This window comes from Carlito syrichta, unplaced genomic scaffold (assembly GCF_000164805.1).
Source record: "Carlito syrichta isolate Samal-C Ts95f unplaced genomic scaffold, Tarsius_syrichta-2.0.1 Scaffold92603, whole genome shotgun sequence".
Taxonomy (NCBI): domain Eukaryota; kingdom Metazoa; phylum Chordata; class Mammalia; order Primates; family Tarsiidae; genus Carlito; species Carlito syrichta.
Window position 1 is genome coordinate 67,279 of NW_007036699.1, and position 16,069 is coordinate 83,347.

At 40.2% G+C, this 16,069-nt stretch overlaps 1 protein-coding gene across 2 annotated transcripts in view; it reads right to left on the bottom strand.

Moving 5' to 3' along the window:
• Positions 1-1,249: 1,249 nt before the first annotated feature.
• Positions 1,250-16,069, bottom strand: part of BLMH (bleomycin hydrolase) — a 43,230-nt gene continuing 28,410 nt past the window's right edge. The window contains exons 11-12 of one of the 2 annotated variants that reach the window (XM_008060047.1): positions 15,756-15,825; positions 1,250-2,207 (exon numbers count right to left, since the gene is read on the bottom strand). In XM_008060047.1, coding sequence (XP_008058238.1) covers positions 2,056-2,207; positions 15,756-15,825 — 222 coding nt within the window. In that variant the 3' untranslated portion in view covers positions 1,250-2,055. The remainder of the gene's footprint in view (positions 2,208-15,755; positions 15,826-16,069) is intronic. The other variant, XR_002482067.1, reaches the window with a different exon arrangement.

The following is a 16,069-nucleotide window of genomic DNA, read 5'->3' on the forward strand; positions in this document are numbered from 1 at the left end:
CTAGTGGGATCATGGGGGCAGATCCCTCACGAATGGCGTGATGCTGTAATGAGTGAATTCTTGCCTTATTAGTTCAAACGAGAGCGGTTGTTTAAAAGGGCCAGGCACCTCCTCTCTTGCTCTCGCCATGTGACATGCCAGCTCCCCCTTCATCTTCTGCCACAAGTAAAAGCTTCCTGAGGCCTCACCAGAAGCAAAGCAGATGTCAGTGCCATGCAGAACTGTAAGCCAAACAAAACTTTTTTCTTCATAAATCACCCAGGCTCAGGTATTTCTTTACGGCAACACAAAATGAACTAACACAAATACCAAAGTCTAAAGTTAACCACTATATTTGTTTTTCCTTAATGACACAAGGGCCTTAGATATTCTAATTCTAATCATCTCTCTCCTAATTACCTGCTTCTCATGGATCTTGATCTCTTTTTGAACCCTGTAAGACTTATCTAGTTACTTTTTGTTTAGCTTATCTATATATTTATCATGCTCTTTGCTCTGTGTTTTCTGATACATTTCAAACCCTCCATATTGGATCAGTTCCTTTCTGTTGGGGCAAACTGTTTTTTGTGAAAATGTCTTTTATTTCACCCTTGTTCCTGAGAGACAGTTTTATCAAGTATAGAATAGGTTCATAGTTAATTTCTCAAAGCATTTTAAAGATGTATTTTGCAGTCTTCTGGCATATAGTTCCTGGTGAGAAGTTAGATGTCAATCTAATTGTCTAATCTAACTGGAGGTAATCTTTCTGTATGCTTTAAGATTTCTTCTGTAGTTTCACCCTGATATGTCTAGAAATTGATTTATTTATGTTTGGAACAGGATTACTGAAATATTGTAGACACCTTGGTGAAAGTTTGAACCTTTATCTAATTTTGTCTTGGAAAGTGCTGTGACAGTCAATATCCCCTGATAGGACTGGGAAGATTCTTGGAGAGTTGGGCTGGCAGGCAGCTTGGGCATGGAAGATGTTGATCAGGGTGCTCTGCATAATGTGTTCAGTGAAAGGGAGGCCCAATCTCACTAAGATACATGCTTGCTAACTCACTACAAGCGTGGGTCACAGTCCTTAACTATGGTGCTTAGAAGCCCTTTGCAGAAGCCGGTGAGAATCACCACAGGCTGGGAAAGATCAAATATCCTGCAGAGAAGTGAAGCAGGGAAGCACTCTTCTGTTTTTTTCACTTTGAAGAACATGAGCCACCTGGTTGCTTTCTTTTGTAATTAAATAAACTTCTTAGAAGCCAACTTATTCTCATTTAGCAAAGTATTTTATTCAAAAGCTTCTCAGCACCATCTAATTGTCAGAAAGAATAGATTATCACCTTTTCCAGCCCACCCAACCCCCTATTCCAGAGGCAGAAGTTAAACCATTTGGCTAGAGCTCCCCCTAATGATTATAATTAAGATCATGATAAAGTTTTGTTTTCTCACCCAACTTTTTCTAAGCCTCTACTTAAACCTGACTCAAGCAGAGCTATGCTCCCCATAGTTCAGAAGAAGAAGGACCCATGCCAGACCTGATCAGCCTCCCACTCTTGGGCTATTAGAGGCACATAAAATTCCCTTAAAAAACTTCAATTCAGTGACTGCCATCTAGGACAGCGACACTGTCAGGCAGCATGCAGTTCTGAGAGCTCAATTCTTAGGTAACCCTCCACTCTACTCTAGGAACAAGGAGCAATGTCTGTTTTCTCTCCATACACCTCAATTGCTCATTCTCTTGTCTTATTAAAACACAGACACTGAATCAAACCTTTCTGACAGACTTAAAGACAAACAATACATCTGATTAAAATGCTAAGAGATCCTGAGCTGTTGGAGATGAGGAGAGCAGACAGTATGACCTGATCTTTCCCTTTTTTTTAATGAGAGTATTTTGTTTCAGCAAAAAGTACGCTTCTTCAAAGAGGTTCCTGGAGGAGATTGGAAATTCAAGAGTCTGGCTATGTCCTCTGGGAACACACAGCCACCTGCATAACTTTGGCTTCAGTCCCTGGATCTGTCCTTTGCAGCGACTTCAGGTTCCATGAGAAGAGGAAAGAGCTGGAGGCAGTATCACTCAGCCAAAGCCCCCATGGGGTCCCATGCTGGCAGGACAATGGGTTCCTGCTCTAACACAGCTAGCACCTCTTCAGGGACATGCTTCCTGTCCACCACCACTTCGTAGACATACTCAGAGAACCACTCATCTGTCATGCACAGGTAACCTGGAGAAAAGAACAGAAGCTTTATGAGTCCGGAGAGCAAGAGGTGAAGAGCAGAAACTCTTTTTGTACTATAAAGCAGCCGATCACAAAACTCATATTTGTATGTTTCTCAGCTTTCCAATCTGTAATCTCACTTAATCTAAACTTATTAGCAATTCTGTGAAGCAGCAAGGACAGGCATGGCTACAGTTTCACCAATTAGGAAACTGGGGCTCAGAGTAGCTAAGGATGTGTCCAGGTCACACAGGTGAGGTTCAGGGCTGGGCCCTGGACCTAAGGTTAATACCAGCTCCTGTGCTGCTGCTTCGCTGCTCGGCTGCCTTGCTGACTGTGAGTGATAACCTGTGAGCTGGCAGGCAGGTGGAAATGCTTCTGTTTATACAGCCACACCTAGAAGATCAATCTCTCAGGTCAGAAAGGCAAGCACACCAGTTCTGTTCTTACCTGACCCACTCTCTCAGCGTCACTGCTGTTCTCCCACCCTCCTCTTTATCACACCTTCCTTCAACAACCAGCTGAGCTGCTGCAAGCGTTTTGATGGGGCCATGACAACATTCCCGGTAGGCACTTATTTGCAGATGATACCATGTAAGTCAATGATCATGCAGTCCTTGCTTTCCTATGAGAATTCTAGGACGAGAATTAGGCAGAACTGGAAGACTGCTGCATACCCTGTCCTCAGATCTCTCCGGAGGAGGACAGTATAGAGGCATCCCTGAACTAATGCCTAGACTGAGAGTCTTGCTGAGAGAAGAAGTGTGGTGTTAATGGGTACCTATCCTAGAATCTGTCTCTTTCCATTAGCAAGATTAACATATATCTCACGTTTCACTAGGACAACACAAATTCCGCCTCAAGAACATACTTCCAACAAACTTAAGTAGGGAAAAATACTTCACCCAAGCCACTGCTAATATAAGAGCAAAACTAGATGAGAGACTAAAATGTATATGAAGAGGATCCCCCAAAATCCGGAATTATCTTTTGGAGGATGGGCCCCATGTAGTACAGGCTTCTCCTGCTAGCTAAGTGTTCTAGGAACCCATTGGCATCAGCATACCAGCTGGCATTGTTATGAGAGGCTGCGTTTGGCTTCGGTGAATTTTTTTGTGTGGAAACTCAACATGTTTGCTCATTTCATGATGGGTGATTTACAAGTGCACCTGCCCAAACCACATTGAGTGTTCAGCAGTTTTTGATCCCTGTGCCCCACCTTCCCTACTCACCCGATCTGGCCCCGAGTGACTTTTTTGTTTTCCTGGATGAAAAGTCCTCAATGGGAAACATTTTGCTGATGTGGAAGAGATTAAACAAAAACGGCAAAAGCACTAACAGACACCAAAATAGACAAGTTTAAAAACTGCTTTGAGCAGTGGAAAAAGCATCTCGATAGGTGTACTGTGTCAAATGGAAAGTACTTGGAAGGTGACTGAAGTTTAAACATGTAAGAATACAAATTTTTTTTTTAGTTGGAGTCTCACTCTGCTGCCCAGGCTAAAGTACAGTGGCATGCTCATGGCCACCCCAGCATCGACCTGCTGGGCTCAGGCGATCCTTCCACCTCAGCCTTCCAAATAGCCAGAACTATAGGCATGTGCTACCACACCCAGTTAATTTTTTTATTTATTGTAGAGACGTGGTCTCATGTTTTTTGGGGTCCCTCTTGTATATTTATTTATTTTTTTATTTTTTATTTTTTTGAGTTGGAGTCTCACTCTGTCGCCCAGACTGGAGTGCAGTGGCCACTCCCAGCCACCGCAGCCTCGATCTGCTGGGCTCTGGTGATCCTTCCGCCTCAGCCTTCCAAGTAGCCGGAATTATAGGCATGCACTACCACGCCTGGCTGATTTTTTGATTTATTGTAGAGATGAGGTCTTGCTGCCCAGGTGGGTCTCGAACCCGCAGGCTCAGGCAATCCACTTACCTCAGCCTCCCAAAGGCGTGGGATTACAGGCTGAGCCACCGAGCCCGGCTCCTCTTGTATATTTAAAACAATAGGTTACCTGACCACAGAAATAACACACAGCACAAAAACATGTACCTAAACAGAAGCAATGTAGGCACATATACATCCAAAGACTCACAGGAACTAGCAATCACCACTGTCATCACCATCTTACTGTATCTGACACCTGTTATATTTTAGACGCTCATGCCATTTTTCTCTGAAAGTGTTTGTATACATCAAAGTCTGTGCTATATCATTTCCCACTATATAGGACCAAGAGAAAGAGGAAGACCTTGCAGATCCCCTAAAAAGGTCCCTGGGACTCGCAGGGATCCTCAGATCACATCTGGAGAATTGCTGCTTTTCAGGCAAGACTAAAGATTTAAAAGGCAACAGGGTGGTAAGTCTAATTTTATAAGCTAACTGGTATGACAGAGGGCACTGTTTAACTGGAAAACACAACCATGCCCAGTTCTGCTTTTCCCCTCTGGTGGAAGTCAAAGACAGACCATCCTGATGTGGCACAGCATGTTCACCCTCAAAGGAAAGTGCCTGAAGAAGTGTTCATGAACTCTGTCCAAGTTGGGGAAGGGAATGCATCCTTGTCCCTGAGGAGCTGGCCTCCTCCTTTTTGCAACAGAAGACATAAGGAGGAGAGAACAGGCCAAGGTTGTAGCCTGTGCTGTTTCTGGTTTCTGTTTTGATCATATACTCCAAACTCCCTGGCTTTGCTTATGTCAGTCAGCACCTGGCCCTTAACTTCACCTACACTAGTGCCACCAAGTTCCAACAACAAAAGTTTCATCGGCTGAAGGGCCAACCAGTACTATTTTTTGCTGCATCCTAAATAAGTGTTTCCAGAAAAACTCAGAATCTGCCTTCCCCAAAAGGAGGTTTTACCCAGCAGGAGTCCAGAATACTATGGTATTCAATGCCATACCATTTGAGACATCAGTCATCCTTCCCCTTACCACAATGCAGTTGAATAATGCTTAGAGTAGCTCTGGGCAGCGAGGCAGGTGAAGGACAGAGGCAGATTCATGTAATAAAGTTCTGTGTCCTTGTAACAACACTATCATCACACAATCAAATGAATCTTCAAAGAACGCCTAGAGAAAATGGACAATAAGTACATCTACACTATCTTTTTCCAAAAGCAGGCGATCAGATTACGTTCTCACAAATTAAAACTCCTATCAATTATAATCCACCTTTTCAATGTTCCTGCCAAGAGGACCTGCCTTGATTAGTCTCTCTCTTCAGGATATGAGTTCTTGAGGGACCCACAAAAACCTCACAGTCTAGGTGGCTGTCAAGTAATTGCACCCTACACAGATAATGGACTTGTGGCTGCCGTAACTGTTGACATTGCATGTCTTGGAGACTGAGAAGATTAGGATCAGTGTGTCTGAAACCCAAGGGAATGCTGTCTAGGAAGCGGCAAAGCACCTTTTCAGGCAGCATTCAGGTGGCCCTTTTGATCTGAGGGAAGTTGCAGCTCCTAGCCTTTAAGCTCATTCCCCAAGGAGAAGAAAACAAAATAAAAACTTGCAGCAGGGATCCCAGTACCTTTAGGGAAACAAATAGATAAATGTATAAAGTTACGCAGCCAGTAAGTAAAGCCTACGTCAACCCTCAGGTCTTAACTTCAAGTTTAGAGTCTTTTCCATAGGTTTCAGCTTCCTCCAATAAAGCAACTCAGTGGCAAAGAGACTTGGCAGGTGGTTACGACTTCAGCAACAGATAACAGTATTTAATCTAGCTCAGATACCTGTTTGGAACCAACTCCAGCTGCTCATAAATCCTGTGTCAACAGACAGGAACCCAGTTTTTGTTAGGTCCATTTAGGAAATACTTTTTATCTTAATTTATTTTATTTTATTTAGAGCCAGGGTCTTGCTGCATTATCTAGGCTGGGCATGAACTCCTGGGCTCAAGCGATCCTCTTGCCTTAGCCTTCTGAGTAGCTGGGACTACGGGCAAATGCCACTTTGCCTGGCTAGATATTTTATATCTTTAAATCAAAGACATGTCATTTGTTCTAAGAAAAAAATATGCAGAAAGATGGGTAGCAGGATGAGGTAGATATTTAAAAAAAAAAAAAAACAAGAGGAAGTGAACCAAAACAATCATTTATAATTATGACTTCCATTTGAACAGTGATCTGAGGTTTCTTTTTCCTCCAGAGTAAACATAAAAGCATAAAAGTCTAGCTATGTGGTAAGGATACATTTATGTTCATAAACCATTTGTTAATAAAAGAGCTACTCTTATAGCTGGATATTACTTGTGGCCTTTTGTACAAAGGCTAGAAAACGTGTTTTTCCCTAGTAAACATACTAGGAAAAATGTGTAGTGGAAAATGTGGTAGAGAAAAGGGCTTGTTTTGGTTTGTGGGGTTTTTTTGGTTTTTTTTTTTTACTATCAAACCACCACAAAGTTCAGTCAGCAGAAGTGTACACATCTAAGGAAGTACCCTCTTCAAGGAGCCCAGAGGAAGCTTGTTCACCTTGTGACTGACTTCTCCTTTCTCTATAGACCAGTGAGCACAATCCAGGCAAGTCTGAGAGCACACATAATTCTGCCAGGTTCTCTGACATGGGATCAGAAGGGGAAAGCACAAATTTAGATGTCACCCAAGAGTCTATTTTCCCACTGAAACACGACTTTTCTCTGACCCCAAAACTATAATAACCACTCCTATTTGCTTTAGGCAAAGCCTGCTTTTTGGTCATTCCTCAAAAGCCCCATGGATGGCAGGTGACATTGTTTCTTGGCTTCATTCCTCTGACCAGTTCAACGTGTGCTCCAATTGCTAAGAGCTGCTCTTCTTAGCTACCATTTCTCTGGCTGGTCTCCCTCTCCCTTTTAAAAAAAAGCCATAACTCTTAATATCATCCCTAAAATTCCACTCACCCTTGAAGAATCCCTAAGGAACCCTCACAATTCCAATCACTTGCAGTTCATTCCCTGTGTTATTCTGCACTTATTGTGTTTATGTTTTATGTATTTGTTCTTATAGATTACAAATACCATATGAAGATCTACAGCCTCAATTATCTCAGCTTCAATTCCCAGTGCCCCCACTGTCCCTAGCATTTGACGGAATTAAGTACTAACATGCTGCTGATGTGGCATAAAGGAGAGTTGGGCTTGTACCCTCACCCCTCCTTAAATTTCCAAAAACCACCTTCAGGTCCAACCCAATAGCTCTTGGCTCATTTTCTGTCTGCTCTGCTGTTCCACTACTTACCACCATGTTTTCTCCGACACTCTCTTAGCTTCTGAGGTGCTCTCTCCAATGCCTCACCCTTTTTTTCTTACATATTTATTTTAGGTTCAGGGGTTACACATGAGTGTACATTACATGGACATATTGTATAGTGGTGGGGATTGGGTTTCAGGTGACCCATTCCCCAAATAGTGAACATCATGCCCTGTAGGTAATTTCTGAACCCTAACCCCCACCATTGGTGTCCCCAGTGTCTATTATTTCCATCTTTGTGACCATTTAGCTCCCACGTATGAATGAGAGCACATGGTGTTTTGTTTTCTTTCTGTTTCTCAGTCAGTTCACTTAAGATCTCCAGCTCCATCCATGTTGCTGCAAAGGACATGATTTCATTCTTTTTTATGGCTGCCTCCTCACCCTTTTCAATAGTCTCAGCTTCAATGTCTTCCTTCTGTCTCCCCACTGAGGGGTCCTCCCTAGCCTTCCTCTTTCTGTCATCTGCCTTCTTGGAAAAACCATCCCTCTTTTGCTTTTCTTGGTCTATTTATCCTATATCTTACAGTCTGAGAAGCACACCATGAATGCCACTTTGTCATATCACAGCCCCTCCAAGTCCGCTTCCTGTGTCACAGGTGAATAAGTATAAATTCCTCTGAGGGTCAGACATTCATTCCATCATAGCCTGTGCATGGTTCCCTGCATCCCATCAATAAATGTGAGATGATGCTATTGCTAATGGCTTTTCCTCGGCACTAGGTTTATTCACCTCCATGGCTTTCTCTCACGAAACTAAGCCCACACTATGGGGTCATCCGTCCAGTAAACTGGTGACGTAGGTACAACAGTCACAGTACGGGGGCTAAAGTTTTAGAAATCTGAAGCTGGAACCAGAGGACAAATTAGACAGCCCTTATCACCAAGGGAAAGGTAGGAAGCTTTATGTTCTTATTCTCTTGTCCTCATTAGTTCAGATAACATTAACAACAGTAGCAATGAAGGCTTTTATTTTTGAGTACTTCTTATGTGCCTTGCATGGTTCTCACAACAATGAGATAGGTACAATTATTATCCCTATTTTACAGATGAGAAAGCTGAGGCACCAATAGATTAAACACAAAGTCAATAGGTGGGAGGGCCAGGATACATATTCAGGAGTCTGGCTCCAGATTCTGTGCTTAACCTCTATTCTTCTTAAACCAGTGCAAGCACACCTTGGAGACAATCTGGTAAAAATTCTAGATCCTCTCTATAAGTAAAAACATATGTATACACAAGACCTACATGAACTGTGAGGGGATTTCTCCCTGAAGCTGACTCCTCACTGCAGGTTAGAAGACTATGTCCCATAGTTTGTCCTTGCCCCCAAAATGGTAGCCCTCTTAGTCACACACTTCAGGAAGGAAGCGCCAGTGAACTGGAGAGCACATGCTTCCTCTATTCCAGTCACATGTACTATTTTGTAGCCCAAGTTGTGCTGGCTCTTTGGTTAATAAAGATGGATGATGAAAAACCCTTCTGAAAGAACTCAGATATCCAGATTTGACAGTAGCAGCACTTTCCCCAAGCCTGGAGAGACATGAAAACCCTCTAAGGTGACAAATCAAATTTGTATCTTGCTCCTTTCTAGGAAATAGGAAAACTCTGCTTTTAGCTTATACAGTTTACTCTTGTTTCATCAGTTCAATTCAACATTGCCTATAATTTATATTTGTGCTAGAAATCCAGAATTGAACCTCAAACAGGTCTGCAAATAATTGACTGTCTTTTGTAAGTAATAAATACCTTCAGGGAATCTACCTGTGTCAAATTAAGAGATTTAGATTCCAATTCTATCTTTGATCCTGTGCGATCCATGCAAGTTAAAACTCTCAATACGTTTCCGTTTCTTCACATAAAACATGGGTATAATCACCCATAGTCGCATCCTGAGTTACTCTACTCTGATGCCATGAGGAGAAATAGATACAAATATATTAGCAAACTTTGAATTCTTTTTTTTTTTTTTTGAGTTGGAGTCTCACTCTGTCACCCAGACTGGAGTGCAGTGGCCACTTCTGGCCACCACAGCCTCGACCTGCTGAGCCCTGGTGATCCCTCCACCTTAGCCTTCCATGTAGCTGGAACTATAGGCGTGCATTACCATGCCTGGCTAATTCTTTGATTTTATTGTAGAGATGAGGTCTCGCCAAATTGCCCAGGCAGGTCTCAAACCCGCGGGCTTAGGCAATCCACTCACCTCAGCCTCCCAAAGCAGGGGATTACAGGCTGAGCCACCGAGCCTGGCTTGCAAACTTTGAATTCTTATGAAGCAAGATGACATGTAGCTGTATGTCCTGAGTACCTCTGACAGAAATATGGAATATCCATTAAACTCTTTAAATTTACATAACAGTATGCAATTTAAAAAACACTCTCATATACTAGTTCATTTGATGGTTACATATAGACAACATGTAGGACTTCATAAGGAAAGAGTAATTATTCATATTACTGATACAGAAATGTGAAACCATAAGGAGTTAAATTACTGTTCAGAATCTATAATCAAGAATGAAGTATTGACGGTCTCTCCACAACTCACCTGGTTCCATAATATGGCATTATATAAATACGATGAGTTTTATGCTAAGTTTTGAACACACTGTCTCCAAAATCACACGTGGTAGTTTGGTGAGGCAATTAAAGATCATAATGTTGGTTTTTTAGGAAGCAGCAGAAATCTAGATATAATTTGAATTAGTCGCATAAATTTATTTTTACATGCATCTCTAACATGCCAAAGTCTCTTTAACTGAAACCATCAAAAGGATCCTTTTTAGGAGGAAGTCTGGGAATTTTACTAAAACAAAATCAGGAACAGAGAGGCTCATTTGTAAAAAGAGATGAAAAAATGTGGGTTAAAAACAATATCATATGTTCATGTATCTGAATGTCACAAAAGTAATGTGAACAATAAAAATCTCATCAGTTCAAAATTAAAACTAGGAGAGACAAAATTTTAGAATTTTCCTCCAGCTAACATTGCAGAATTAGAAAATAATATCCTCTGTACCCACACTTAAAAGCTGTGCCACTTAGCATATTGAGAAACTATACTAAATAAGCATTAAAAACTATATTATGATAACTCCACATCCAGAGCTCTGCTGTGTCAAGCTTCAGAAATGGAATATAACCTCATGACTAAGTGAATCAATCACAAAGAAGTAAAGTTCCATAGTAACACTGGTTGTAGAAAGACCATTTAAGAATTTACTGACTATCAGTAACAGTTATTTGCATGGCAGAATGCTGATAACCACTGAAGCTGGGCAATAGGCATATGGGGGTGGGGTTCCTTAACACTATTATGTTTATATATGCTCGAAACTGTCCATGATAAAAAGAAAAAAAAACTGGCTGCACAGTTTCTGACTTGTCCAACTCACAATGTGCTAAGGTTACACACATACCCTCACAAAATGCCCACTCCCCTCTCTTTATTCAGATTTCCAGCCATAAATGACCCTCTAAGGGTCTTTTGTCCTGACATCATACATTTACATGACATGTCCAGATCTTTATATATATAGTTTTATATTTGCTTAGCCACTGTTTCTGGTAACCAGTAATCATGAATTAACTTGTTTCCATGAGTGGACTACATGCTACTAGAACAGAGAAACTGAGAGAAAGCATAGTTTAATGGTTAAGAAAACTGGATCTGGTGTCAGACTGTCTGGGTTATAATTCTGGTTCTACCACTTAGTAACCAGGGGACCTGCAGGTCACTTAGGCTTAAAGATTAGGCTCTTCTCAGATGAGTTTCTGACTAAGAATGAAACCAAAGGTTATTTCCTCTATTTTAAATATTTTTAAAAATACTTTTATCAACTTTTCAAAACGTTAGATAACAAATCCTAAGGTCTGCTGCCTCATCTAATTGTGAAATTCACTTTTGATATATAAACAAGGTACAAAATGCATAGTCAAGTATTTCAAGAAGCAGGGGAGAAAAGAAAGTCATGTTGGTGTACATATTAGATATGCATCCAATTTTCAATACAGTTGACTATAAATACTAGAATTCACCAACATGAAGCAAACAACTGGTACAGTAAGGCAAGAACTAATTTCTCCTTCTGTGTTGTTGGGAGCCAACATCTATAGCTACATGGCTGAGGCCTGTAAAGGCCCATCTGGAAGATAGCCTCTGACATAGGAGGCGATACCTATAATATTATACCTATAATATTGGCGTGTGATTAGTGACCAGTGTGCATACATGGCAGTAAAACTTATAAGTAAATCTCAATACACCTGATGGAAAGTGCATAGCAGAATTATTTCTCTCTGTCTTTCTAAGTTTTACTTCTTTCTAGATATTTTTTAACTTCTATTTCCTGGTAGACTGGGTAGTCAGCTTTGGAAAACTGTTTCCCCTAGGGCTAAGATTAGAAACTAAATTACCATGATAGTTTTGTCGCCCTGCCCCTAGCCAGGCAGAACGTTTTCTTTTGTTTCGTTAATTACCGAAACTCTGTCTGCTTCAGCCCATAGCCGCCATCTTGGCAGCCCTGCATTTCCTTGTTCAAGAGTGTGACAGCTACTATTTGATTTTTAGAGTAGACTTGTTAGGATAAAATATATACACATACACTCATAGTTGCGTAAATTTACACTTGCTGTTTTGTTTCCTTTTGCTACATTATTCAAGTGTAATAGTTACTATACGATTTATAAAAGAATTAACGATAAGGTATTAGCTTAATAGGATATAGCATAGTATTAAAGGTCAATCATTAGATTATATAAAAATTAAAGTTTAGACATATGAAACTCATATGAATTATAGAAAAGTGTGGTAGTTTAAGAATAAGTTTTAACTGAGTTATAAGGCATTACGTTAAATCGTAATAGGATAATAGTATAACTAACAGCTAAGTCATTTAAGTAAACTTATAGATTATAGTATAGTGTTAAGTTGATAATATTAATCGTTAAAAATATTAGGAGTCAGTGAACTTGGATTGAACCTAGAGTTAACTTAGAAAAGTTTTTTGTATTAATCAGGGTTTAGAACAAAGAGTATAAATGAATGATTCATTGAACATTATGGAAAACACTTTGAACGATTTGTATTGAAATTGTGCACCTGTGACCTTAATGTAAGCACGACAGACATCATGGAGTTCGAATTGTTTGCTTGGAAATTGCAGATCTCGTGGTCGTCTTGTGATGCATAGTTTGTAAAGCACGGAACTTGTACGCCCCCAGTGAGTGATTATCACACTGCTGAAGGGTATAGAAAATGGTATATAAGTTGGAAGGAGTCCAAATAAAATTTGGCTTCAGTCCTGATCAGACTGTTCCCAGAAGAGCTGCCTCCGAGTGGTCTTCTCGCCGTCTCCTGATTCTCCGGTGCGGGTCCTAACCCACCCTTGGTCAGTGCTGGTCACCGACACTATGTCTCTCCTGGTCAGAAGGAAGTTCCTGTCCATTTTGTGAAATACTCAGGTTATTTGATTTACATAACCTGGGCAGTTTCTGGGCAGGAGGGCCATGAACATGACCAATGAGAAGGATCACAGCCAGGGCTGGGCAGAGTGCAAGGGATCTCTGCTCTGCTTATCTCCAGCTTTTAGTATCAATACTGCTTTTTCAGAAACAACAATCTTAACAGGCAGAAATCCCAAAGAGAATAGTAAACTGTTAACAATGTTATATACAGAAACAAAATCCTAGCAATGCTTCTTAAGGTAGTAGTGCATCCCAAGAGAGCAAAAACAGAGGTCCTGCCTCAGATGTACGTGCCAGACAATGTTCATCAGGATGACAGACAAGAAGGCCCTGTTGGGGTAAACATGCGTTGCCAACATAATAACATACTACGTGCTCTCCTAAGGTCAGGCCAAGTGTGCCAATTAAATTAGATCATGTTTTCTTGCCTTCCTTCCTGTTAAGTCAGAAAGAACATTACCAAGAAATACACGAGAATAATTTATTTTGGCTTTGAATGAACTATTCCCTACCCTCATTCCAGTTCAATTTCTTATCTTTTGGCTCTCTACTGAAATGCTTTCCTCTGTATAATCTCAGGCATTTCAGTTATTTGATAACAACAAAAAAGTTAGTTTAATCTTACTAGATAGCTGCAGATTTCACTAGGAATTACAGGCAAATTATAGGGATCAAGACCCTAGTTCTCTAAGCATAATAATGAAATTAATACGTCAGCAGAAGCAAAACTTACACTGAATAGGAGTAAAGAGGTAAACCTGAATGTAAAAAAAAAAAAAAATAGCAAAGTGGTTCAGAATTCTCTGTAAGAGCAGGAATTTGGGTTCAGAATAATAAAGACAATATCTACCACTACGTACAATGCAGAGCATTTTCCTGACTTTATGAATGTTTATCCCTCTTAAGTGAATATTACTACTACCTATACACTCAGTGACTGTTACAGATAAAAAAATATTTTTAAAAAAGCAAGCTGATGAATCCAGTCTCATTTAAACAAACCATAACTTTAGTCCTTTTCCTAGACACTAACCTACAGGATAACAAACCCAATTAGAGACCAAATTAGACCAGAAATGAAACAGAAGCTTCGAGTTTCATCTGAAGCAACAGGTAACCAATTTCAACCCAATACCTTATGTTTGCTACAAATAATCAAATCTTTCCAATTTAAGACAAGCATCCATTTCTTAACTACCACTAATTTACAGATATAATTAAATTATGAGCTATTTTTAATATTCCTGTTAGCTTTGCTGAGGTTTAAACTCCTTCTCTATCTGACCCCAATGTGTATTTGTCTTCAAATAAATGTACTGTATAAGAAATCACCAATTTAAAAATGTTGCATTCCAATTAATTTAACAATAACCCCTATAATCACAGAACAATGACAGAAATCACAGAAGGGGACATGTAACTATCCAATAATGAAGAGAAATGCACTAACAGCACTTGTGTTTGTTTATATATAAACATTGAGCTGCTGAGTTTCAGAGCAGATCTCAGTGACAGCCAAAATCTACCAATGATTATTTTCATGGGGAGATGAAAAGACCTAGAATGACAGATTAAATTACTTTCAGATTTTGGCCATCATATACCAGGCTGTGCTACTCAATCAGCATACTCAAGTCCTGTCAAGTTCAAAATTCAGTTTAAGAGGCTCTGCTAAAACAGTAATTTTCAAATATGAGCTCTAGAAGACCTATATGGTCACTTCCACACCTCCATGCCCTCTCCTCTACCTTTTATCCTTGAAAACCCTAGGGCTCTGAGGAAAACAGCTGGAAAATCACTATTCTAAACACAGAGGGGAACAATAGCAAAGAGTTGCTAAGACCTCTACTTTTTTTTAAGTAAAAGTTCTGGCTGATTCCTTCAGATGAGATGTATGCTGAAGTCTGGTTACAAGTATCTGTGTATCTCAATACTCTGGCTTCCTACCTACTCTTTCCCAGTCTTCTGGGACTCTAGTAAGCTATGGTTAATATGTTTTTTTCCTAGCCAAAATCCATTGGCCAAAAGAAACATGGACTCTGGGAAAGAGCTAATCTACAAAATGCCACCAGCATATAGCACACTTACGATGCAAGTGTGCTATGTGCTGGCGGCGGCATTTGGGTTTGAAACTCTAAAAATAAAAGTATAAAAAGCTATTGTAAAAGTTTTTTTATCTACTATTAAAAAGTCTATCAAACTATGGTCTCAAGAATTTGTGATATACTCTAAACTGTTAATTTAATGAGGGTCTCTGGGTAGTCAGATTATTAGATTTTCATTTTATTTTTTATCACTACTTTTTATTTCTGTAACTCATATATTACCTGTGTTATTTTGTTTAGTTTAGTTACTATAATTTATTCATGACTTCTGCGTTTTGATTTGTCAGTATAACACGGTTCTAAATGGTAACCAAAGCATTATTTTCCTCTTTAGACATCATGACTTCTAAGAAGTCTCTAATAAATGCCTAATGAAAGTTTCCCCCACTCAGAAGGCTTCTGATTTTCTAGAGTCTGGTATAGTAGCTGAAAATGCATCAAATACCATATAGCAAGCATCCTAGCAAAGGACACTCAACCTTCTCATTAGTCAAGAATGGTACAAAGAGGTCTAGTAGGGTCAGCATGGTTTGGAACAAATGCCAGCACATATTGATCTCAGAGTCAAACTGAGGGTTCAGGAATGCCACATTGGTCAGAGGAATTCTGGGAGCAAACCAGATTCTCAGATTTTTCTGTAGAATAGTCTAGTCAATGGAATCAATTACTGAAAAATCCTCCACATTAGAACAGCTTTTCATCTGGAGAGCCCGAGTAGAGCAGATTCCAATCACCTGAAGTTAGTATTACCAAACTAAGCTCACCTTTGTGGCCATGGTCTTCACCCCATGAATTTTCCACTCTCCATTTCACGAATGTACCATCCTGATCATCCTGTAAAAAAGGGGATGAGGTTGTATAAGAGGGGACCTCAAAAAAACCCCAGAATTATCTTTTGGATGGCAGACCCCTCGTAGTATGGGATTCCCCGCCACTAGGCAGGTGTCCAAGGAACCCACTGGCATCAGTGTACCAGCTAGTGTTGTTGAGAGGGGCTGCGTTTGGCTTCAGTTAATCCTTTTTTAGAGATTCTTTTTTTTTTTTTGAGTCAGAATCTCACTCTGTTGCCCCAGCTGGA